Here is a 27402-nt window from a genome sequence, read left to right as displayed (position 1 = left end):
GCTACAGCACACTTACTAATTTAACCTCCAGCACTGAAATACACATTATAGTCTGGCCCTTGTAAGTAAAAGCTTTAAACAACCGACACTTTAACATTCATTCTTTTTATAGTTACACTGGCATGAACAATGGGTTTTCCACACATCCCATAATGTGTAGGTGGCAGATAAGAGTTTTGTTGCTTGGCAGCACTAAAGTTTGGTAGCAGCTCGGCTGAGTATGTACCCTGAGGTTTGAGGGTGTTTTTTTGTTTTTTAAGACCAGTCGTGTGCTCAAGTACTTCACTTACAAATTAAAACCTGACACGTAAATGTGAGCAACTTGAACTGATGAGCCATGAAAGAAGGTTTATAGAACTAACACTGTACATTTTCTGTCATTTCAAATGAAGTGAATTCACATCACCTCGGATTAACACGCCACGTACAAAGTTGTCTGGTCATCTTTGAGCTTCCCCAACCACTGGAGGGCGGTAGTGCACTTATTTAGCTATATGACAAGGAATCTTCAGACTACTGAAATATCAGATTTTGCCTTTGTTTATTGACAAGTGTTCACACACAGAGCAATTTATTCAGTTGAATAACATAATTCATGTTTTACTCTAAGATATCTTGTCACAGTGGCCTCCTAGACGCCTTTTTTTTTTTTTTTTTTTTTTAAATTAAAAGTTGCTGCTAATAAGGCATCTGACGTTGCTCTTTGATCCAGAGGAGTTTTAACTCATTTAGAGTCAGCCTTTCATCTCAGGTATTACTGATTACTCTACTGGAAATACCGTTAAGACAAGAGAACCAGAAAATTCTCTAGGATAAATAGAGCTCTTTTGAAAGGGGGTACTCGCCATTTTTGGCATAAAATTTACCACCAATATGGCCACCAATACTGGCGCTTGGCTGGCACTGGTTTAAATTGCTGCCCACCATTTATTTCTATAAATAGAGGTACTATTGAAGTACCCAGGAAGAGGAATGCAGACAATTAATATATACCAAAATTACAGTCCCAACAGATGGAGCTGGTCCTATGAATCGTCAGTTTGCCCAGCTCTGTTGCACATAAGTTTGGCTGCCAGCGATCCGTATGTTGGAGTCTTTGCCTCAGGCTGCACTTTGTCTATGTGCCTTCTCCCTGTGAACACAGACAGCACAGCTCATTAGATGGACCCTGCTGCCAGGGCTGCAGATATTAGCAGTCAGATAAATCCAGGGTCACTGTTGGCAGATTCATATTGTCACTGCAGGCTAAGAAATGCACCATCAATATAAATAAGTCAGCACGTTACATACTTTGTTGTGAAGAGAAGATTAAAAATTGATCAAAAGGTTACCGGGGATTCTGTCCATTGCGATAAAATTGCGATCTTGTTGCTTTATCTTTGGCCTGTTTCGGGCTATCAGGAAAACCCCAAGGAAAGACAGAAAACAACTGGAAAAGAGGATCAGGGAGGAATGACACCATCTTACAGGAAATATCACATGTCAGTCAGATGCAATGGCTGGTGTGCTCTTGAATACTTACCCAAACAGGAACATAAAAATATTCAGTAGAGCCAAGCCTTCAAATTCCTGGTAAAATACTATCCCTGCAAAAAGAAAAAGACCATTATAATGTAATTCACAGAATATGTAGGAGTATCTCTAGTGCTTTGTTTGTGAAATGTAGCCCTGAAAATTATCCACATTCTACAAATGACAGACTTTTTTTTTAAGTGAAGGGTGTAGTTCTTACAGACGAGTAGCAACATAGAAAATGTTCAGGGTCACCCCTTACTGTTTCCAATACGAAACCTTTTCCTCTCAATGACCGTTTCAGTAGGCTAAAGACTGTATCTTCACTTTGCGTGTGCTCAGTTCACTGTCCACAAGTCTACTGCTGTGAACACCACCAGGTTAGGGCCAAAATATTAATAATTTTCTTCAATGTGGACCAAAACTGATCTCAAGTCCACCCCCAGATGTTTCCTATACTGCCTTCTTATAGACAGAATACATCAGCAATTTGTTGCTCAATGCAGTCAGTTGTGGGTTACATGTATAGGCAGAGAGAGCAATAGTAATACTGAGAGCAATACCAGAGCAGGAGATTTTCACAAAAGGTGAGTAACCCAAAGCAGCACACACCATGTGGCTTTACCTCCTCTGCGACAGATGTCTCCCTGTATGATTATGGGACATCAGTGCAAAATGGTGGAAAGAAGCTGTTGTTCTTTTGTTCTGAGAGACTGACACCAAACGCTGATGTTTACAGTTGATGTTTTGAGCTGCTGGAACATTTTCTCCTATTACACTCCACTGAAGGAGGACGGCAAATAGCTTGAAATGACGTCATGTCAGCAGCGGTTGGGCAATGTATCCATAAGAAGAATAACAAAGAAGAAAATGGATTTAGTAATGTGAGGTCCACTGTCAAAAGTGGTTTTATATTATAATGAAGTGTTCTAGGTGTATCTTCCTTTCAAGACAATATGCTTTGATTTTTTTCGGATTGAACAAAGAACGCTATTAATGACAAGACAATAAAGACCTGACCTGGCAGGATACACATGCTGTAAATACTGTGGGGCCTATGCAGAACAAGGACTCCTAAGTGGTTCACATATATAGGAGTGAATCATCATCTTGACTGTATATTATGGTCCACTGTGTTGTGTCATGAATTGATTTCAGCTACTGCAGTGAGTTTTAGAGCATACATACAGTTCTTAAAGGATAAGTCTTAGGTTATTGTATGTTTTTCTTATTGCTAAAACCAACCAAAACCAACAATGTGTTAGTCCAGCCCTTCGTAATTATTGACTTCCATACCCTCTGTGTGGCTCTCATGGCACACAAAGGCAGCCCACTGGTTCCTATTAAAGATGTTAAATCTTTGTTTTACAGGTCTGTAATTTCAGAATAATTCTGTAATCATTTCCGAGAAGTTTTGAGGAAAGAACAAGGTAATTTGAGACAATTTATAGCGGGAATAGGATTGCCCCTCGTCAAAATAGCAACTAATCGGAGAGAATTAAGTGTGCCAACTGGATGCTGTCTTCCATTCGTAGAGTAATTAGTAATTCTGTAGTTAGAACCAAATTACCATAATTCTCTCAAGAAATATTTTTAGCCACACTAGCAGTGTGACAAAGTCGATCTGTTGGACCACTTGGGTCAAGGCTAGGTATCTTAACAATAACATAATAATTTCTCGATAGGCCTACTTTGGTTTATGACCACACCCCTGCAAAACTAATGACATTCCCATCAGCCTCAGCCGTACTTTGTGTTTAGTACTAATTAGCAAATGTTAGCATGTTAAGACGCTAAACGAAGATAGTGAGCATGGTAAACATTATACCTGCTAAACATCAGCATGTTAGCATTGTCAGTGAGAGCATGCTAGCACTGCTGTGCCTACGTACAACTTCACAGAGCTGCTAGCATGGCTGTTGGGGACAATGATGAGAGTCTGACTCCAAATAAACTACAGTTCAAAGGAACATGTCACCCAGTGCAACGGTGTGGCTCAATCATTTTTGGACAAGAGTAAGCTATATCAGGCTATGCAGGAAATACCAGAACTGGATCAATTCATTGTTGGTTCTGGTCTTTTTGTGGGATTTGTTGTCAGCGAGAACAATATAGAGTATCGCTTGTCTTATCCTTTAAACAGGAAACACAATACCAAAAGCTTAAAAAAGAAAAAGAAACAAAGTGACAGATTAATGGCTGACAAACCTGCAACAATGGCACTTGCGGTGAAAAACACAAAGTTAATAGGAACCACCTCTGTGGCATCAAACATTTTCATTGCCTGATTGAGAAATCTGTGGAGAGAGAAGAAAACAAGATTGGAGAGGCGCAGTGACGAAAATGACCTTGGGTACAGAGACACTAAGTAGCAGCCTATTCATCCATCATAATACTTTAGGTGCGCTTCAGGTACAATGTCACCATGTCCAATATATTATTTTCTTCAATTTGTTCAGGCACTGGAAAGCCAACATTGCATCGAGCTCGTTGCGAACTTAAGGGATTTCAGCAATGAAAAAGAGCCTGAAAGAGACAAAAAGAAGGTACACAGAAATATAGAGAGAAAACCATGACTAACTTGATCTGGAAGGCGCACGAGGCAACCATGACGACAAGCATTACGTAGAAGATGGGGTAGATGAGCTGCAGCTGGCCTTTTATCGACTCTGTGATCATCCCTGACACAGCTTTGACAGAGATGACTGTCAGAGAGGCTGCAGACACACAGGAGCAACAAATCCCATCAGCACTGACTTGTAAAACTTGTAGCAATGAAGAACTTCCCCACTGGTTCACGCTGAGGTGGTTAATTGTCTCAGTGAGTTGTAGTGAATTATTTTCTTCCATCCCGCTCTACTCAGTGCTTTACAGAAATTAAAAACAGAGCACGGGTCTATTTTTTCGTAGCCAGGCAACAAAGCAACCTCTGACTACCTAAAATGGTTTAATACGTAGCCTCTGCCTTCAAACAGGCAGCTTTCACTTGTTCATACCGAGCAGGGCCACCAGCAACATCACAATGACAATGTGCTTCGCATTCCTCCTCTTGTACAGATAGAGCAGGATGCAAAAGACGACGACCTCTATAAACTGTTGAGAGAGTGTGAGAGAAGGAGAGGGGTTACGCAAATCATTAATGCAGACTCCATTTCCTCAAACTTTTTTTTATAAAATGCTGCACAGAGGGCTCAATTCAAGATTTAATCAGGCTTTTTAGAAATGAAGCCATTCGTGGTAAATATACCATTTAACACTGTAAACACCGTGAATGACTCCAAAACTGTTTAATAGTCTGAGTCCTTCCACATGAAATCATTTGATAATACTATGACCTCTGGAAATAATGAGAAGACAGTGATGGATATTTCACTTTCCTCTGATTAATCACCACCTACAGTTAATGCCATACTTGATGGAGGGTGTTCCTCTGCAGGCTGATGAGTATTCACAATGCCTTGACTCAAGTGGAAAACAGCTTAACCTTTTGCACACCATCAATCACTACATCCAGAGGCAGCAAGGCTATTTCAATTTGAAAACCGCCGTCCGTCTATGCATCCATTTGTATTTTCTGAATATCTTCTTGAACATTTTTCTTTAGTTTTTCATGAGATAGATGCTTTTTTTGTCCCTTGAGTGTGTTTGCATCGGTTCAGCAAATAAGACTAGATTCAGGAGTGGGATGTGAATTGTGATTGAGAGAAATACTGTGCCCTGTATAATGACGGCACTGCTTCCCCGGACACACTGTTTACACCACTGGCTAGCACGCCTGATGAGCTGCTAGTTCATCTCTGCCTGGTTTGATGGATTACGTGCAGATAATCGGTCGGTCAAAAAACAGTAAAGGGAATCTTCAGGATTTGGAAAGAGATGTGGTGTGACAATATTCTAGTGTTTAGTTTGTGGCAGAGAGACTGAGACTCTCGACATCATCATTATACACTTCATAGGATGATTTCTTTTCAGGTGTGATTTTGTACACACGATGTATATAAAAGTAAATGCCTATTGCATGTCAGACATGCAGTAGGCTACAGATTCTCAGTGGCATTCAAGACGTCTACTAGTGGTTTTCATGAATTACAGATCACAGCTGTCACACTTTCCAGTACAAAATAGGGCTTTTTCTCTACTACCCACTCTTGAATTACACAAAGCACTCTATTTCTACCAGAGAAGTTTACCCTGAAAGGTGGAAAACAAGGAGCTCCCTGTCTCAATCTGCTGCTATCATGGGAGTCCTGGCATCAATTGAAAAGAAGCAGGGTATGACCTTCTACTGCAGAAATTTTCCCTCAGAAACATCTAAGGTGGGTTTTCGACAAAGAATAGTGTTCACATTTGGGGCTAACATTAACATTTTTGTTATGTGTAGGTTTTGAGAAAAGCACTTTGTGTCAGTTCTGTACTTTGTTCCAGATCAGTCACTATGGTAACAGTTATGTTTACGCCATCCCTGCCTGAGGTAAAATTGGGAGTAGGAGAGCACATGGGTGAGTGTTAATGCACTTGCAGACCATGAGGTGCGGGCAGTTTTTTTTTTTTAATACTGAGTACAAAAACATAGACAGTCTTAGTTTTAACAGACAGAGAACCGAGCTCATCCATAAGAGCTACAACACCAAGCTATACCGGCGATCTTTCATGGGTGCAATGATTTATTACATCATTCTCTGACTTCATGTTATTCTTCAACTGTACCTCAACTCTTTTACTAAGGATTCATAATATTTTTATACTTTAATTAACCCTTAAGAGTAGTCCTTCTCTTGCTCCTCTCCACAGGGAAGTTGAAGGCTGGGATAGTATGACCAACGGCATGACTGGAGCTGCAGTGATATGTTTGAGGGCATTTCAGTGGTGTGTGACTGAAAGCATAATATACAGTAACCCATTTGGACTTAGAAACAGTAGCTCCAAGAAAACAAGAGCATGCTTACACATACTATACACAGTATTACTGAACTCAGGCAGAAGGGTTTTATAGAATTACATACAAGGTAAAGCAGGAAGTGCCAGCTGATGGCATAGTACTGGACCAGATGGGCTGTGATGTGTGTGGAAGTGTGGGGGGCAAAGGTCACCAGGAGATACGTTCCTGTTATTGCAAGGCTGCCACCTATGGAAGACAGAGAGCAGAGAGTGGTGAGATTGTTTCCCTCTAGTTCACCTTACATTGCAACTATTGGTGCTGGTAAAAGTGACCATCCTGTTTCTACCGTGTACCGTCCTGGTTGATATTTCCTGCACCCCTGAATTTTATACAGTATTTAGCAATCTTCAGAAATAAATGCAAATTAACCAATTTTGCATAATTAAAATATTGAATAAAATGTCCAAAGTTACTGAACAGCTTTCATATATTGAAATAAAAAAAACAGACATAAAATGTATGTTCAACACAATTATTGGCATCCTTTGATGAATTTAAATTAGGTCCTCAGACAAAATAAAATACAAAGACTCACAGAGACTCACCTGTGCCTATTTTCTCTGATGACATGACCTGGATGAACCAATGAATGATGGTTTTACTGCATAAAAAGGGGCTGATTGTTTCCAGTATATTTTTCACAATGGTTAAGTCAAGAGCTGTCTGAGAGCATCAGAAATGCTATTATCAAAAAACATTACAATTCCAAAGGTCACAAGGCACTGGCCAAAGATCTTCAAATCCCTGTTTCAACAGTTCATAATGTTGTCAAGAAGTTTCACAGTCATAAAACTGTTAAGATGCTTCCAGGACGTGGATCTAAGAAGAAACTAAATCGGAGAAGTCTGCAAAGGTTGATGTGGATTGTGGAAAAACACAAGACACACAAGACATCTAAAGAGCTTCAGGCTGACTTGGAACAAACTGGAATGGTTTTTTCAGCCCTTACCATACACCGCACACTAAACCAAGTAGGGCTCCATGGGTGAAGGCCAAGGAGGAAACCTCTATTGAAAGAGAGGCACAAAGAGGCAAGACTGGGGTTTGCAAAAACTTTCATTGATAAGCCACAGTCTTTCTGGGATAATGGTCTATGGACAGATGAAACCAAAGCAGAGCTCTTTGGGAATGCAGTGCTTCAGTTTGTATATAGGTGACGAAATGAAGCCCATAAGGAAAAGAGAACCCTCCTACAGTAAAACATGGTGGAGGTTCTATCATACTGTGGAGCTGCTTTGTTGCCTCTGGTAATGGAGGCACTGAATGTATCAAAGGAATGATGAAATCAGAAGATTAACAAGGCAATTTAGAGTGAAATGTGTTACCCAGTGTTGGAAAGCTAGGTTTGAGGTGAAGGTCTTGGGTCTTTCAGCAGGACAACGACCCAAAGCACACATCCAACAGCACAAAAACATGTTTGAAAAAGAATAAGATGGTCTGTTTTAAACTGGCCAGTAATGAGTCCTGACCTAAATCCCATTGAAAACCTTTGCAGGGAGCTGAAATCTGCCAATGCAAAAAGGACTCCTGCAAACTTAAGAGCTTGAACACATAGCAGTGGAAGAGTGCTAGAAGCTTCTAAATGCCTACTAGAAACATTAAGAGGCTTTTGTTGCTGCCAAAGATTCTGCAACCAAGTATTATAGAACGGTCCAAATAACTGTGTCTGGGATACATTTTGTTTTATCACTTCACTTTTGTGCAAGTTCCTTTTTCTTTTTCTTTTTTTTCCTTTGTTCAGTAATCTTGTTCATTTTATTAAAATATTCTGCTTATACAACATTGGTTTATTTGCACTTATTCCCGAAGATATTCTGAGTTATATCTGTGAAATTCAAGGGTGTCAATAATTTCATGATTTATCCAGGAAAGCAACAATATGCAGAGCTGTGTGGTGCTGATATGACTTTCCAGTCTAGCACTTGTAATTATTATCATTGTAGCAACCATCACAATCATGCCATTTAGCAGCAGACTCTATAAATTGTTATGCCGAACACTAGCTTTTCATAAAACAATATAATGAGATAGGCCGGTTGAATAGACTGTGCCTTTTCTTTCTAATGTCAGATACACTGAAATTAGGATTTTTAACTAGAAAATAAAATATTTGGATCTGATCTTCATCCAAACTGGAATATGTTTCTTTTGTCACAGGAAACCATCTGTGAAGTCAGTTTGGTATATCTAAACTGAAGATGTTACTTCTCAAGTCAAAGCAGCAGTCTGAGAGGACACGTTATGTCCTCAAGTGCTATGATCCCGACTCAGTGTTTGCTTACCAACAATGTCAGAGGCCCGGACTGTCTCCTTGAGGAAAACCACAGATATGACAGCACTGGCTGGGAAGTGAAAACATAGTCCCGTTAATTTAACCACCAATCAAAACCTGCAGTCTATCAGAATATAATCTGAACTCCAATCTCAACACTGTATATATTTTTATAAAAAAAAGGTACATTTGACACAGTCTAGACATAAAATATTTCGAGTTGTAGTGAAAGCAGCTTGTTCACTGTTTGTCAGTCAATGCTCATCTTCTGATGATAAAAACATACCTCATACTTTGGATTGATTTATCTTTTGATGCAAAAGTCAGTTTAATCCCAAGCAAATTCTGATACTTGGCTGAATACTGACTTGACAAAAACAATTACATCAATAGTGTTGCAAACAGACTACAGTGCTGGCTGTATACATGTACACTGTAATTGGATGAGGAGTAATCCGATTTTACAAAGCAATGTGAGAATACCACTGTAATTTCCTATATATATTGCATGTAAACACAAATTATATGCAGTTACACATAACCTAGAGCACTTAGTCATTCAAATGTGCACACAGTGATACTATAAATGCACATACTGTTTAAATTATGTCCACATAAATAGAGACTTGTACATTTGATACACACACAATGCTTGACAGGTTTATATTGATCAGCCTAATAAAATCTGTCAGTGTGCTTAGATGAATGGAACTCATTAGGACTTTATAACACCGGCATTAAATTACAGAAGAATGTTATTCCACGCCACATTTTTTATCAATCATTAATATTCATCAATATCAATGTCAAAAACTGTGACTCTGAAAAGCAATCAGCTTCACATGAGCTAAGCGTCAGATTAGTCTTCTTAATGTTTCCCTGGGATATGCGCTGAACCGAGAGGTGAATAAAAATACAGCATTTGGCTGACACAGAGACAGAGAGCGACACAGGCAGATATGCATGCAGACACGCAGACATGCTGATAAACAGGCCAATAAACCGACGGATGGCCACACACGTGCACTAACGGCCTGAGACAGAAAAACACACTATAAGACAAACAAGCAGTGGGGAGACAAACAGGGAGGCAAAAAGATATGTAAGTGACAGCAGCCTGTAACCGATAGGAGGGCAGTTTACGTAACACACTGAGGCTGCCTTGTTGGAGGTCCTCAACACTTAACAACAATCCTGATTAGCAAAAATAATTTTTGGAGCTATTGTGTTATACATTCCCGCGATTATTTCAGCAGAGCCAGCTGGGGCAGCTGTGTTTGCGGCGCGTTTGTGGAGCTTTTGGACTCAACTGCAGCGAGCCACTGCCAGCAGGCAAGACAGAGGGACAGGTGTGCAGATGATGGCACTCAGACAGAGACAGGCTAACCGAGTAGAGAGCCTTCAGGAAAATACTGAGAAGACAGACAGGCAGGCAGTTTGAGTTTGTGTGGAGGCTCTGCCGGCGTCAGAAGGAGATCAGCTACAGAGCATAAACAGCTCCATATGTCAGAGACACACAGCGTGTCACGCATGGGATTACTGTGGTGAGGTGGCATGACAGACAGTTTCTCAGGATGTTAAACACTGACTGTACAGCTAATAAAGCCAAGCCATGAAAAGCTTTACTATAAACAATTATGCTCAATGGCTATAACAATATACAACCTGATGCCGACACAGTGTGTTAAACATTTCATACTGGAGCATGTTTGCATACACATCTAGGACTCCATCTTTTTCTCTGGGTCCAGCTGGATCTATCAAGTAACCATAGCAACTCCATACAAAGTGATGTTCACACGGCTTGATAAAATGAGAAATGTGGCAACGGGAACCTCTGAGGTGTACAGTTCTGTCACTGCCCCTGTGTATTTATGGATGTGTGTGTGTGTGTGTGTGTGCGTGCATCAGATTAGCACTGCCCTCCCAGCGTGCTCCTTTTCAGTTGTTTAGTAATGGGAACCTCACTGTGGGAAAACACACCATGTCAAACATTCGTTCACCACATGAACAGACATGAACAGATGAAAGCATGGGAAGTCTGGCTGTTATCTCCCAGAGAAACTCAAAACAAAGAACTGCTGCCACGATGCATATGTTCACAATGTCACAAATGACACAATGTACCGACTTTAGAAAACATTTGAACAATAGATGAATGCTGTAATATAGATGATGTACAGTGGTTTTTAGTCTAAATGACACGACCAAACTTTGTGAAATACGACCATAACATCCATGGCGTAACATCTTTTCTCACGATTTGCCAATTTATCTATCTCAATTAAAACCAAACATCTAATGGAATTGGCTAAAACTGACAGCTTCCCACTGTGCTATACAACACATCTTTGTCAATGGCAGAGTGCCACAGTTCTGACATCTGCGGGTGATGCTGATGCAGTGTGTGAATGTGGTTTCGTTTTTTTTTTTCTCACCATGCCAGCCTCCCTCGTCTTTTGCATGTCATGACATAGTATCTAATGGGGAGAGCTGATGCTCTGCTCCATACAACAGCATCTGGGATGATGCTGTCATTCCTAATAGAGACAGATGTAATTGCTCTCCGTGGAGTGTCGGAGTGCCAGTGTGACATATCCTTTTTCCCCTCTCCTCTCCACTCCTTCCTCTCACCCCACCCTCTTGCCTTCTCAGCATCCAACCCCACCTGATGAGCCTTCACACAGCTCCTGGAAAACAGGCACAACAGCACCGCCGGAGGGGTATGTGTTAGACCTGGGTGTCTTTTACACGCCACCACAGTTCTGCATGCATGTGTGTGTGTATGGGTGTTTTCTCATTTGTGTACAGTGTGAGCCAGCATGAGGTGAGAGGTGCAATCACAGTGACAGACAGCAACCTGCACATTTTCCCCTCCACTCTTTCTATTAGCTCTGAGGACGACAGACTGTGTCTTGGCTGCAGACGTATTCCTCTCCCTTACCTTCCTTTCCCTTCCTCTCACCGCTTCATCTCTGGGTTCATTAATACTTCAAGAGTCTCCCTCAACACACATTTGACCTGCATATTATTCATGCATACTCCATTTCAACACAAGTGTCTGGCAGTCAGTTGTTTTTATAAGGATAATAATGATGGTAAAATGGAAATGAGTACAGTAATTGTTAATACCTGTGGCTTTTAAGAGAGTCATGATAATGTCAGCTTTAGACACACTGAATTAGCATTGCGAGGTTACTGCTTTCAATAGAACATAGTGCTGAAGTCCTGTTACTGTGATAAAAGCATTTTACTGGAACAAGTACAACAACATGTAAAAACCACAATGAGCAAGAGGTGAAGCCTTCTTAACAAGATTTGTGGTTTTAGTTAGTGCTTTATTCAAACCATTCATCCACTTAAAGCGACGTGACTATAGGAAAATCGGTTGAAGTGTTGGGGTAATAACTGTCATTAATATCCATGACTCACCACCACCTCTAGCGCAGTAAGTGATGGGTGGCGGGGGGTAAAAAGCGAACCTGTTCAATATTTAACCTGTGTTTAGAGTGTTTGCGCTGAGCAGCTGCCAGCTGCAGCAACCAGTCAGGCTTTGTTTTGATTGTCTAATGAATCCTGCTCAGTTCATGACAGCGTTAATTCACACTGTGGGCTGTAAAAATGGTCATTCCAGGAGCTGTTGTATTTATAATGTCAAGGGAGTAATTGGACTTCCTGAATCAACTATAAAATCTGATGAGTAGAAATGTACATAATCTTCTTTTGGGTCCAAGTGCTGGATATAAACCAGGAATTGGTAGGAAAGACAAAAATACAGCATACACCTACAGTGACCTGCTGTGATCATAAGGTCTTTGTCTGGTGTCAGATTTGTTGAATTTATTCTCAAAGAAACAGTTGGAAATCTCTTTTGTAAAGCATGCTTCTTTAGACGTGAGAGACTCCACTGAATAGGATGAAGACCCGTCAGCCTCGACAGGGCAGGTAGATGTGTAGTTGTGGTACACAGGATGGAAAATAGCACTACTAGATACAGAACTTCATTAATGTGGTTCATTTACATGTCCTGTTATTTGAAGAGGGTGCTTTTAAATTGTGTTTCGTCCATATCTATAAACCAAAAGATGCACTGATATTCAAAACATGTGAGAGTAGAGTTACACCAAAAAGGACAGAAACATTCTTCCAGTGACAAGCTTCCAGTTTTACTAAAACCAGGAGCAGGCAGAGGTGTCAGCGGAAAGCAGCTAATCAATACAAGGTCACTTAGGCTGATGATATCACAGAAATAGAACCTGAACACATGTCAACATGTTCCCAACTTTATGATGTAAACAATTTCAGTTCCTGTCCAAGGAGGACCAATATTTATTTTGGTCAATTATTTCTAAAGGGGCCATAAAATGATTAACATTTATAACATTATTTAACACTTATTACATTATTTAACATTATTTCTTTGGATGGTTCCTTGAATTGTTGCTTTTAAATTACTGAATAGTTTTGCATTTTCAGGACTCTAAAAATTATTCAGATAAAACAAAATATGTCTTTGGTAAATCTGGTAACCATATTTAACTGGATGACACAAGATTAACACAAGTAATAATAATAACAATAATAATGATAATAATATAATAAACTTTATTTATATAGCACTTTTCTTAACAAAGCTAGAAAGTGCTTTCAATACGGATGAAACAACAATAAAACAACATTCAAACATATAAATTCAGGGAAATAAATTAAAATTCACATAGAAATGAAAGGTTTCTCTAACCAAAGAATGTTTTAAGAAGCGATTTGAAATCTTTAATCTCTAATCTCAGCGGGTAAATCATTCCGGAGTTTTGGGGCCAAAAGCACAATAGCTCTTCGTCACTAATCAGGCTCTGGGAACAACCGGAAGTCCACTATCAGCTGATCTAAGATGGCGCCCGGGCTCATAGGGGGTTAGTAGATCCTTGATATACTTAAGAGCCTGGTTGTGTAAAGCCTTGAAAGTAAACAATAACATTTGTTGACTCTCAAGTTCTATTCAGAATCAATTAAAAAACACCCAAATTCAATGGGACGGTTTTTAATACCAGTTAGATGTTTCACTTGATTCACTTATGTTCACTTTAGCTGGAAATTAAACAGAATTTATTGTCTGTTTTGCCATTACCAGGACATAGTCAGGGCATTTCTCATGAAATACAACAGAACTTCTGAATACCCCAGCCAAAGGGTCTTCATTGGATATGAAATATGAAGTCTTTTTGCAATTCCATATTGTTATAAACATAACCGGTTAGATCCTAACAAATTTTTGACAGACATCTTTTTAGGATTTGTTCTAACTTTATCCTGTAGATACAAGTATTGGTATGTATTTTTATGGCACCGATATGGAACTGATTCCTAATAAAGATTATAGAAAAGAACTGTATTCAGAAAATCTTCCAGTTACACTAAGACTAACTGCTGGCCTAAAATATTGACCCATCTACCATTTAGTGGAAAACCTGGAGATGGACACGTGCTGGACACGTCCATGTTTTCCTGATGATAATTTTAAAGTGAATCCAAAAGCTTCAAACTGCAACAATGCCTCTGTTCCCTTTAGGAGTAACCATATCTATAAAAACCTATGAGACTTTGTTTGAAAATTTTAGAAATGTGTAGTATTTATACCGTATAGCATTTGAGAGAGTTTTTCAGATATCACACTCAAAAGTAAAACCTATCAGCTTTTCAGTACATAAAGTAAACACATCAAGAGGCCTATTTATTGACAGGATCAGAAGAAAGAGAGCAGACTTCACGTGGCAACACTGCGTATTATTCCCTGAGGAAACAACCTTTCATCATCCGTCCTTAATGCATGGATAATGTATGAGAAAAAAAAAGGGTAGCACTTACCTATGACAGACACACAGCCCAGCGGGGCTATGAGCGATGCTGGGGCAAAGCCATAGGCAGCAAAGTTCCCCAGTTCCCCAATGCCCATGAGAACCACACCGCACCACCACATCCGGGAGGTGTAGTAGGGTTTGGAGCCACGCTGAGACTGACGGACATGGGCATATTTCTGTCAGGGAGAGAGGGAACGGGAGCCCGAGGCATCACACAGATTAAGTGGATCCAATTACTGGAGAGCTGCACAAGAAAAACTTAAACATACGCCACACAGATATTAATAACTTATACAGACAGATACAGAAAGCTTGAGAATTATGCAATTTAAAAGATAATACAGCATTACAGTAGCTGTTGCACAATTTTAAACACACCATAATGCTCTGTGCTGATTAGCATTTCATCTCAGATGAGGTGTGACACCAATTAAGTAAAGCAATGACGTTGGAAGCTGTACAAGGTTTTGACCTAGTCTTGTTTCACATTTAGTTGAAGCTGTCTTGCTCTCTCAGTTTTTTCCTTCACACCCTGCATGCAACTGCCACAAAAGCCCCAGTTACTGCACCTGCTTTTGCATTTTCTAAGCAGTGTGTAATTTAGCTACAGACATTATTTAGGTATTTTGGTGAATCACTGAATCGTGCAGTACGAACAGAAAAAAAAATCACTTTACACAGGAAATGTTTTTAGACCACAGTCTCTAAAGCCTCTGAGTCTGGTTAATGCTAGAGAGTGTATGCTTGTGGTTAACGAACTGCGTAGTATATTAAATGACTTGGATTAATCATTTAACAACATGTAGCTCAAAACGATTGCTAATGCTTCACTTGAAATTGTGCTGATATGGCATCAGGAGTGCATCATATACACTATTAGACCATAATCAGTATTATACATAGGTCCAGACATAAAGTGCAAGAAATTGTTGCTTGAATATATAAAGGACAAATTTATTGCTAATCATTGTGTAAATATATTTCTGATGTTTAAACATTCAGTTCTATTTGTTTTAATTGAAATATGCTTTATTAGAATAAAATGCACAGCTTTTTCTGATGTCTGCTACGCAATGCCTGCTGTGACTATGTCAGCAGATCACACAGTCAGTGCCTAAGTGTACATTAACTACAGTCCTGATGAGCACATATAGAGTTTGCTAAAAAGAGAGCAAACCGTCAGGAGGAAAACAGTCTAGCAATACTCAGAGAATAGAAAAAGGATTCATTACAGGTGTTAAGTGCCTTCGTGCTGAGCGTCTGCTGTACAGCTGGATTCCTGCGCTTCATACCTGTATGTTGAGTGAAATGCTGATGAGGACATTCCCACATATAGAGATGATGATTCCCAGGAGATAGGTCTGTAGAAACAAACAGTAAACAGTAAGAAGATTAGGTGATGCTCTACTTGTCACACAACATTTATAAACACCCCATAATACTCCCTGCAAGTCTTACCTCCAGCTGTCATATTTGTCACTTCCATGACAACCACAGAGAGCATTGTTCCATTGGTGCTCTGTTCAGGGGCACTATAGTGTACTTGTTCTTATATCATGGTGGGGACCTGAATCCACACTAACCCGGGACTTGTGTCACCGTGGGGACCTGTAGAGACTGCTTTTTGAGGGTCCAGGTTAGAATCAGGTTTAGGTTAGGGTTAAGGTAAGGGTTGGGAATAGGGATTTATTTGTGTGTGTGTGTGTGTGTGTGTGTGTGTGCTCCTGTGGAACAGAAACTTCTAGGGTTTATAATATACATAAGGCACTATCAAATTCTCAATTTTCACACACTCACATGCAGTAAATTGCAACAAACAAAGACATTTAACGCACATATGCAAACAAAAACTCCCTCACCATCTTAACTCTCCCATGATATACGACACCTCACAAAGTTCTGGATGCGGGTTGGGTCACACCTTTAAACACACAAACACCCTGGTCATGACATATATGCAAGGATTTGGTAATGGAACTGGGGCAAGGTAGCCTGCATTGTTGGTAGAAGATGGTAATGTGGAACTTACTCAAATGTCTCACCAGCAAATTATAGAAAGACTAAGACTCTACAGCCACGCTAACGGATCTGTAAGGCTGTACGAAGGCACAGCTAAAAGCTAACATCAGCATGCTAACATGCTGACAATGACAACACTAAGATAAGGATGGTTGGCAGATAAAATGTTTACCATGATCACCATCTTGGTTTAGTGTGTTAACATGCCAACATTTCAGTAAGTCCAAGTGAGGCTGATGGTAATGTCATCAGTTTTGCAGGTATTTAGCCATAAACCAAAGTGTTGGACAATTTATTGTTTGATGAAGATGCAACATGGAAAATTAAGAGATCATCAAAGTCAGTAGGGCTTCATACTCCGGAGACCATGAATGTCTGTGCAAATCATGACAATCCCTCCAATAGCTGTTAAGACATTTCAGTCTGGATCAAAGTGGTGGACCGACTAACCGACACTGCTGTTCCTAAAGCTACGCCGCTAGTGTGGCTAAAAAGTATGTAAAGCTCTTGACAAAGGATCCCCCCCCCCAAAAAAAATGCTTTGTATGCTGTTATAATCCCATTTTTGAACACTTCCACAACATAATGGAGTCCTTCTAATGCCAGGAAGAGATCATATGGACATCTTTTTGTAGCCAGCTCTTAGCAGGAATAAATACTTGGTGTATTATTGATGGAAGGAGAAACAGGACACATTAGCTTTAATTGTTTTAAGAATATGCAGGGCTGCTCTCCCCCATATGTTTGGAAAATTATTGTCGAGAGGAAATTTATTTTAGATCATAGCATACAGGTGGCCGTGGGCAGACAAAGTTTACAAAGAAATGAAAGTGTAAAGTGGGGGTGGAATGTGAATGATGAAAATCTAAAGAAAGAAACTCAATCACTGAAAAAGAAATAACATCAGCCAAGCACACTCAAGTGTTTATCCCTTGAAAGAGCATTATAAAAGAGATGGAGGGTGGAGAGAAAAAAAGGGGGGTTTTTAGAGTGATGGGAGGTAAAACAAAAGAACAAGAGGAGAAGCATGAAAGGGGAGGGAGCTTGAAGATTAGCATGAGGGAGTACATCATTGTAAGAGTTTCAAAAGAAAGATGGAACAGAGGATACAGCAACAATAGATTAAAAACTCAGAGGGTAGAGAGAGTCAATGTTCAGGTTCAGTGGTCCGGTTTGTGGGGAAAGGCAGGCAGTAGGTTAGTCTCAATAATATCCATCTAATATTGTTGACAATGAGAGCACAGCAATGTGGTCAACTGATACCAGATCAAATGGAGTGTAAATTAATTCCTCTAGTCTCCAAACACAACAGCTGATCACTATCACACAATTCAGAGGTCTCGATCACTCTGTCAGAGCACATTATTGAACATTATCAGTAATCATCAACATCTACTCTCTGCACTGAAGGGGTAGAGCTGTCATTATAGCTTTACAGTCATTAAGCAAAAACCAAAGACAATACTCTGGACAAGAAAAATAGCCATAACCCACTGCTCTTTCTGTCAGTCTCAGAAACTACTTTGAAGTGTACAGAGGAGCTCCAGACACTACCACAGAACAAAGTTTAATAACCTTTCTATTTATGAGACGAGCAGTATAACAAAGTCTCATCCACAGGTGTGTTTTAACACGTCTCAGCAGCAGGGACAGGGAGACTGGTCGGAATTGAGGGAAGGATGAATGCAGCCAAATACAGAGAGGTGCTTGAAGAAAACCTGCTGCACAGTGCAGGCAACCTGAGACTGGGACGAGGTATGCCATGCTTGTAGAGACTTACCCAAGAAGACTAGAAACTGTAACTGCTGCCAAAGGGGCTTCTACAAAGTACTGAATCAAAATTCTGAATACTTTTTTTGAAATGAGAGATTTCAATTTTTTGATGTTAAATACATTTGCAAAAATTTCTAAAATCATGTTTTCACTTTGTCATTATGAGTTATTAAGTATGGACTGATTGGCAAAAATGGCAATTTTATCGATTCAGAATCAAATCTACAACACAGTAAACTTTGCAAAAAGTGAAGGGATCTGAATACTTTCTGAAAATGCTGTATACTCACTGACAGCTCTGGATCAAATAAATCAACATTTGCACTTCCCCAAGTTCTCCAAATTCCCAGGGCTGCTGTCCTTCACTGCCTGCATGTGACGTATATGCAAATTAACATCAGCTTATAGCAATACAACATCAATTCCCTACATAAATCTATTTTCCCCCAAAAATAGTGCAAATATAAACAATAAAAATGTTATAAAAACATAAAATGGTGTGTCTCCTACAGTCCAGCACTAGGTGAAACAAAGGGGGTTGGGTGGGGTAACCCAATAGTGTGTTGACCAATACTGTGCATAAATTTACTATGATGTGATAATGTTACATATTTCATTTTTGGGCTCAATAAAGGTCTGATTTTCAATCATTCTTCAAGGTCAAGGTTACATTGTTGCCCCCCCCCATGTTAGACTAAAGGATTCAGTGGCTAAAAGACATTTAACAATAAAGACACAATACATAACATGACTGAGAGTCTACAGTAGCTGCTCTGTGAATGCTGTACTTAGGCACAGTGGTCTTTTGAGCTAAATAATAATGTCAGCATGCTAACATGCTCACAATGACCATACTAACATGCTGATATTAAGCAAGGTATAGTGTTTACCATGTTCCCCGTGTTACTTTAGACAATTAGACATTGGCTAAACACAAAGTACAGCTGAGGCTGATGGAACCTGCATTAGTTTTGCAGGTATTTGGTCATAAACCAAACAAAAACAAATTGTAACTTTGACCTGATGATGGCGCTAGAGGAAAAGTCAGGGATCATCAAAGTTGTTATAGTTGATCATAAGGGGGGCATAAATGTTTGTACAAAATTTCGTACAAATCCATTCAATAGTTGCCGAGATATTTCAGTCTGGAACTGGGGGACTAACCAACCGACATTGGTATTCCTAGACTCACACCATTGGTGTGACTGAAAATAGTGCAACCACAAAAAATCTAAATGAAACAAAAACATAAAATAATGTGTGATTAATACAACTTTAAATAAAACCCTAGGTGGGTGGCTGTGGTTATTTTGGAGTCTAATTAGGGTACAATTTGCATTCATTCTTCACTGATAAAACATGTCATACAATCACATTGATGAGACCAACAGAATAATTCACCTGCAACTGACAAAAATCGAAACTGATAGCGCTGATCAGTCAAAACTGAAAAAAGCTTAAATTTCTCGTCTACATTTCATATCCTAATAGGAATTCGCTATTGCTATCGCTGTGGCCTGAGGCTGAATGCTTGGCGATACAGTAATGGATGTAACACATCCAAATCAACTGCCACAGGATCTGAAGTGCACCAAAAGAAAAGAGAGAGAGAAAGAGAGAAAGAAGTTCTCTTCCTTGCTTCTGAGCACACAGTAGAAATGAAAGAGTGACAAAAAGACTTAGCTGCTTCTTTCCTTAAACATACAGCCCATTTTCAATTAGTTTTGACTTATCTGATCACCACACAACATAATTCCATCCAACAGCCCACTTTAAAGTAAATCCACCACTCTTTGCTGCATAACATAACTCATCATCTCCTCACCAGCCTGATAAAGAATTTAAGCCAAGCGGATTTATGGGTAATTTTAAATTCAAAATCACCACATAGAGTCCAGTCACCTCCTCTATCTCACAGTCTACCTCTATCTTCTCTTCACCCTTTTCTCCACATTCACCTTGACACACAGTCTGATTAGTCCACTGACCTGTAACACACTGGCAGCGGGGGTGACACCACACCAGAGGTAAACAGGATTTTGACTCCAGTGTGTGTGTGTTTGTCTATACACTGTATGTGATGATTGCAGTGTATCAGAGGTAAGCAGGATTTGGGGGTGGGGGGCAGATGGGCAGCTTGATGATGAGATTCCGTAGGGACTGATATTATATCAAGGTAAAAAGTGCGTGTTTCTGTGTGTGGGTGTGCAAAGATGGACTCCATCCTCAAGCGCTGAAGCAGACAGACGGAGAGAGAGTGCGGTGGGCCGACTGTATAAAAGATGACTACAGCTCTGCGGTAATTCATGATCAGACAGACGCTGTCATCCTTCAGGCCAGCTGTGGTCTGTTCACTAAACCAAGATCAATAACCTTGTCAAGCTTCACAGGACAGAGTGTAAGTGGCCCGCTGCTTTGCTGTTACTGAGCCTACGAGAAGGCTGATGGCTAATAGTGACAGGGGCTAGGGGGCAGAGCGAGGTGTCTGTGTGCTTTTGTGTGTGTGCGAGAGAGAGAGAGACAGAGGAACAGTGTATTAAGAGTATAAGGTAGTGGATGTACAGCCCGAGGATAGTTTATTCCACAGACTTCGCAAAGGATCTGTAGCAATTTGAAGTGCGAGGAGGGATTCGTCTCACCTTTTATTGGATTCATTCGTGTCAGAATAAACTTGCCAGCAAGTGAAATCCGCCCGAATTACACTCAATTATTCTCCTTTTGTCTGTGTGTTTGTTGTCTCGGTGTTGGTGAAAAGAGAGAGCGCATGCATTTATCAGTACGGGGGGTCACAGTGGGAATCAAGAACCTCACCGAGACAGCAGGATCCTAATGCTCTGCCCAAATCCGCACAAGAGAGAGTGAGAGAAAGGAAGCAGAGGAGAGAGAGGGACATAAAGAGAGAGTGAGAGAGGGAGTTTTCCTGTCACAGGAAGAGCAAACAAAGCAGTCATGGCAGGCAACGGCGGTACGCTGGGAGTGCCTTTGGCTTGTCTGCTTACTTAGCAAACATGACGCACTTTACCCAAGGAAAGCAAGAGACTTCACAACGCAAGGTTCCTAATGTTGCACTGTACTGGGGTGTTTACTACTTTTGATTTCACCACTGATATTTTACATTACGAAACATTTTTACGCTATTAAACTTCAATATACAGTAACGACTTGTCCTGGCAGGGTGAAAGACATATTCCAGTCACAGAATGAACACGGTCAGGTTCTCAGTTACAGTATGGCTAGGAGTGATTAACGGTCCCGGCGCCATAGAGAAGTGAAGCCGGCAAGCTGGCCAGCTTGATTGACACTTTATACCAGTATGCATGATCACAGATAAAGGCCCCTGACCACACGTAGCATTACCTCCTTCTGTAGAGTTTTGTCTAGTCAGGAATTAACTGCGAACCAGTACTCCTGCTGGAGGAAGTGTGGATCAGCACTAGTGCGATGCCAAAAATGTTGGTATGCGCCATATAACCAGTCTGGACGTTCAATATCAATGATTTGGGTTTTAGTATTTATGTTTTTATGTGTGTATTTTGTATAAAGGTTTGTGTAAAAGAGAAATATATCTCCCGATGATCGTTATGGCTGCAAGTCAAAAAAAAAAAAAAGATTTCTATCAAATGCCGGCTTCAGACAAACCCCCCTACTGTGGACTTTTTCATAGACACAGTCGACTATCTACGCTCCATGAAAACATGACTTACACCCTTGGACTACAGAAAGACAAGACTGAGAAATATTGAATACGTGAAACAGGATTGTTACGCTCAGGAAATAGAAACTGATTATGCCTTTTGAAAACATTCTTATTTTTTCTCCTTTATTTCTGATCAATATGGGTAACCGCACTTAAGTTAATCACTGTGTAATGAACTGTACCTGTGTATCTGTCTGTTTTAAGTGATGAGCCATTGTTGCCCTCATGTTTTTGTTCTGCACTTATCTATGTAACTGAGTATTTTCAAATTGCAGTATTGCTAAACCTACTTAAGTAAAAGATCTATGTACTTCTTCCACCACTACATCTAGATTTGGCCGGTTATCCAGTTGCTTTAGGGTGGACTTTTCTTTTCCATTTGATGTAGTCTTCTTTAATTGTGGGGTTGTTCCAGGCCAGCCACATAGGAAAGCTGATTAAAGTCCAGCTTTCTTTCAGCTTTTTCAAAACATAATTAATCTGTTATAAAGGAGGGATTTAGTTGAACAAAATGTCACCAGAGAACAACTAACACCAAAGAACTGACAGCTTAACTGGCAAACAACACAGGACACAATGATACAGACTCTGAATAGCATGGTTAGTTTTGAATGCTGCTGCCAGAACCTTAAGAAATAGCTAAATTACTGTTGGAATCTGAGAAGGCAATTGGATTCTTTTACCTGACGCTGATACTGATTGTGAGGAAACTAGGCAACAGATCAAATAAAGATCCTTGTGTTCTTTTAATCAGCACTTAAAAGTCATGGTGACAAAAAAAAATCAAGTCCAACTGCAGCAGTTGGGAAAGTTTGAATATCAGTGTCAACAAACACAAAAGCGAGCACAAACTCTGTGCACTGCATGAGCACATTCATCATCAAGGCACAGTCAAAGGTGTCAAAATTCTGTTCACGACAGTTTTTCTACTTTTACTGTTTTGTGTTGGAATTGCTGTAGTCCTGCATTTTTTAAATTAAATTGCAGTCAGTGTATTTAGTAAATTCTTTTACATAAATGTCAGATATTAAGTCACTTTGAGTTTCCAGTAATTTCTCACGGGATATTTTTCACCCTCAAGGTACTTTACAAAAGGCATGTACCCATTAAAATGTTCAGTGTATTATAGGACTGCACTGAGCATCAAACCCTGAAGACACACAAACGATCATGTTCACACACATGTTACTACCGTACATTTGTATGAGCCATGTTTTACCTGAAACCAATCTATATTCTTACTGTAACTGTAACTCTCCTGACAAGTAATTTTCCATAAGCATGTACTTGCACAAAGCAAACTAATCACCGGATCAGAAAAAAACAAAACTTCAGCCCATCTGCAAATCATCTTCGCCTGCTACGAACGGCAAGTCTAAATCTGCTGCCGGAATCAATTTAAATTAGAGCCGAGGTAAAAGCTGAATGGGCCTGAGAGCTGACGGGGAGACTGACAGCGCTGATCCTCCTCCTCCTCCTCACTAGGACACTGACCAACAGACAGAAAGACAGACAGCGTGGCCCTTTGTGTCCACTGACAATGGGGATCTGTCCCTCCCTGGGATGGGCTGATCTCTGGATGAAGCCCTTCAGTTTCTGCTCAGGGGTGGTGGGTAAGCATGGGTATGAAGAGTGTCAGCTCTGAGACGAAGATGGAGGAGAAAGACAGAGAGACAAGGACGGACAGACAAACACAAAATATGAGGACTATTTGTGGTGACATCCCAACCTTTATTTTTATGTTAAGCTACATGAAATAATGTCAAGTGCCAGTAAATCTCAGCAATGACAACATTCAGAAAAAAATCATCTATGTGATCACAGTAGATTTCAAGGCTAATGTTTTACCTCAAACTACATGATGACTGAGGCAAAGCCAGGACCACCATCAAGGCCAAGACCTACTACCAAGAAAAGTTTGCAATGTTTAATGTACGGTTTTTCACAGTATACTGTCAGTACTTAGCAAATTATATGGCCAAATGCCCAGTACATTTTCATATACTGTATCTTGTATACATGTTATACATCTTGGCCTGACGATGGCACTATGAGTGCGATCAAAGGGGTCACTAAAGATATTTGCTTTCGTCCTCTGGGCACCATGAGTAGCCACAGTTACTTACACCAAAATCTGGTCAGGAGCTGTGGAAGTTACTTACTCTGGACCAAAGTGTTGGGCTGACCGACATAATCTTCCACAGGCCACTCAGTTATCAGGAAGAAGATGAAATATGAACTCAGTAAAGTACTGTGGCCAAGTTTGTTGCAGAAGTATTTCTGCTAAACAGTTATTTTTAGCTGTACAGTCTCCGATCACCCACCTCTTTCACTCCTATGGAAACAGCAAATATGAACAGTGCTACAAAACTGTTTAAGGCTTAACTACATACCACACTGAAATCCCGTACCAATGAGCTTTAGTAAGTGGTGGACAGTAACTAAATACATTTAGTCAAGTACTGTACTTGATTTTAAAATAGCTGTACTTTACTGTGAACCTATATTTCACTACATTTCAGAACGAAGTGTTGTACTTTTACTCCATTACGTTTATTTGAAAGATAGATTAAAATCTTGAAAAACATCTCATTATATTATAAAAATACAATGCATTTTAAAAAATTAATCCAATGGCTCTCAATATTTATAGCTTGTGCCTTCTGCCTCACTACATTTCAGAGACAAATACGGTACACTAAATTTATTTAAAAGCTAATTATTTTTGAGAGTAAGATTAAAAAATGAAAAAACATATAATAAGCTTAATATATTATAAAGCACGTACAAAAAAGCAGTGTCTGGCCTAGGTCCCTTATCATGTTTCAGATGAGTTCTTAGCCGATCCACTAAGACAAATTGTTCAAGGTCCGAAGAGGTCAAATTATCCAATATTTCACAAAAAACAGCAAAGATTAGAGAAAAGCCAAAAAATGGTGTAGACCATTGTTTTTCTTCTTTCCTTTCCCATTTATTATCTGACAGCCTCTCAGATCCATCTTGTCTCCATGGTTTGGAACAACTGGACTACACTACCTAAATGTATATAATGCTTGACCTGCTACAAAATGAAAATGCTACTTATGCATTCATGCTTCAGTATTAACAATCAAATAATACAGTATATAATGATGTAACACTCACAGTGCCGTTTTTTTCTGCAGAACCAATATTTTTCTCATGATGCTTTAAATTTATTTTGCTGACAATACTTCTTTATTTTTATTTGATTAAGATTTGAATGCAGGACTACTTGTAATGAGGCATGTTTAAACTGTCAAATTAGCACGTTTACTTAAGTAAAGGATCTTAATACTTTTTCCATCACTGGCTTGAGAGTTTCTTGAGGTTCTCATTTGGCTCATTTTGTCACGATTTAAGATAATATCACTTGCCGGGGTTGACAAGGGGTTTATGGCTTGACCGGGAACTGCACCCTCCCCAGTTTGGATCTGCCAAGGGACCTTTGATGCATGTCACTCCCCATGTGACTCTCCCTTCATTTCCTTTCGTCTCTCAAATAACGGCATACATAGGCCAAAAAGAATCTTGGGTGACATACATTGCCTACTAACATAGTACAAGATAAACTGTGTGCATGGATCACCAGAACCAGTTATCTGATGGTAATGGGCAACCAATGGGACAAGCTCTCAAAATATGGAGTACTGCTGTAACAGCCACATTTGCTGTCAAACCAATGCAAACATTTTCAACTCTGGAAGGCAGTAAAGTGTGAGACAGACCATTATTGTCCCTGGATGTTGAGATGTTTCCTTTGGACAGAGGGGGAGCTGGGACCATTAACCAGTTGTTCAGGACTCTTACAGTAGATCTATTCTCTCACAGCCCACCCATGAGCCATTACTCATTACTCACGCCTCTCATAGCTCTTCTGTTACTCTCTGTCTCTCTCTCTCTCTCTAACCCCCACTGGTAATATGACACAGAGGAAAGATGGCAGAAAGAGAGAAACACACTGAAAGGGGAAGATGAACATAAGGAGAATTTGTCTCTGCATAAGAGTAGGAGGGCAGAGGACTGGCACCCGCATAGCAGGACACTAGTGAACATGCACACACACACACACACACACACACACACACACACACACACACACACACACACACACACACACAGTCCAAAGGGAGAGACTTTACATTATGATACGCCAACAAAATTGCTCACACTCTGCACACTCAACTTAATGCACACAGATTAGACTTTACAAAGTTAAAAGTTAAAGAATAAAACAAATAAAAGGCCTTTCAACACAATGAATTAGCCATGATGGCTTTAGAAAATAGTTCTGACAGGTGCCACCACCAATAGATCTCTGTGCTGTCTGGCTCCCTCATCCACACTGAGTGCTCATTACCCAAAAAGCTTTAGAGGCTATATTTTGACTTCCCAGTTGTTTTTAGAGACTAACTTCATCTCCTCTTTGGCACTAGTGTGTAACTTCCTGCTCCAAATGGAGTTCGGGGAGGGAAGTTCCTAAAAGTTGTTGTTTTTTTTTTACAGGAGAAAGATCGAGACTTTCCCCACATGTGCAGTGTCAGCTCAGTGTTGCATTGAAGCTGAACAGCTGAAACAGGTTCGACATGATTTATATCACTCATAGAGTAAACAGGGAAACACCTGAATGGGCCTATACTGACATGTTTTCCGTTTAATGTGTTAGGATGTGTTATATTCTTAAACATTTGGGCGAAATGTTACTCATGGGTCTCTTATGATATGAATTTACATCTAAAATAACTGTCTAACGCTTCTATGGGATAAGTTTCATCAAATACACAGTACGGTTCAAATAATTTTGAAGTGGTTTACCTTCACAAACATCCATGGTTCTAACAAGATTACGCATATCATATCTTCCACAGCCTGACTAACTATAGCCCGCTGTGCTTAAGATATCAGTTTCAATTCACACCCTGTTCGTTCCGTCCTTTCTCTTTTTGCATGAAAAAAAAAAACAAAACAAAAAAACCAACCCACATCTGACCTGATCTGAAACTTGAACAAACCTACCCGGAGTGGATTTTCCAGGATCTCAGCCTGGTGAGCCGAGGTCATCTGAGGAGCCGCATGCGGAGAACTTGAATTCGCCATGTTTTCCTTATCATGCAGACAGGGAATAATATTCTTCTAGATCACAGCTCCCACTCCCTCCACATCTTTGTCCGCTGTTATGCCCCTCATCCCATCCCATGCATCCCACGTCCCCGTTGCTTTAGCGGAAACTCGCAGGGAAAAGTTCCTCGACGTTGCGGAGTCTGGATCAGGAGTTTGTGATTACTTCAAATGCAGTCGGGAAATTTTACTTTCA

At 40.0% G+C, this 27402-nt stretch overlaps 1 protein-coding gene across 5 annotated transcripts; it reads right to left on the bottom strand.

Annotated features, from left to right (window-relative positions):
* Window positions 1–524: 524 nt before the first annotated feature.
* LOC120783628 (NIPA-like protein 2) lies at window positions 525–27357 on the bottom strand. 5 transcript variants are annotated; one of them, XM_040116723.1, is made up of 13 exons: window positions 27105–27188; window positions 16441–16502; window positions 16040–16189; window positions 15874–15942; window positions 14589–14757; window positions 8734–8793; window positions 6516–6637; window positions 4509–4605; window positions 4094–4229; window positions 3721–3809; window positions 1523–1586; window positions 1332–1429; window positions 525–1132 (listed from the first exon to the last, which is right to left on the bottom strand). In XM_040116723.1, the coding sequence occupies exons 5-13, from the start codon at window positions 14698–14700 to the stop codon at window positions 1026–1028; spliced, it is 885 nt and encodes a 294-aa protein (XP_039972657.1). In that variant the 5' UTR covers window positions 14701–14757; window positions 15874–15942; window positions 16040–16189; window positions 16441–16502; window positions 27105–27188; the 3' UTR covers window positions 525–1025. The 5 variants fall into 5 exon arrangements, with proteins under 5 accessions (XP_039972657.1, XP_039972654.1, XP_039972655.1 ...); XM_040116720.1 differs by lacking the exon at window positions 16040–16189; XM_040116721.1 differs by lacking the exons at window positions 16040–16189; window positions 27105–27188 and adding an exon at window positions 18664–18726.
* Window positions 27358–27402: the final 45 nt, after the last annotated feature.

This window comes from Xiphias gladius, chromosome 22, assembly GCF_016859285.1.
Source record: "Xiphias gladius isolate SHS-SW01 ecotype Sanya breed wild chromosome 22, ASM1685928v1, whole genome shotgun sequence".
In the NCBI taxonomy this organism is placed as follows: domain Eukaryota; kingdom Metazoa; phylum Chordata; class Actinopteri; order Istiophoriformes; family Xiphiidae; genus Xiphias; species Xiphias gladius.
This window is presented reverse-complemented; position numbering and strand designations above follow the sequence as displayed.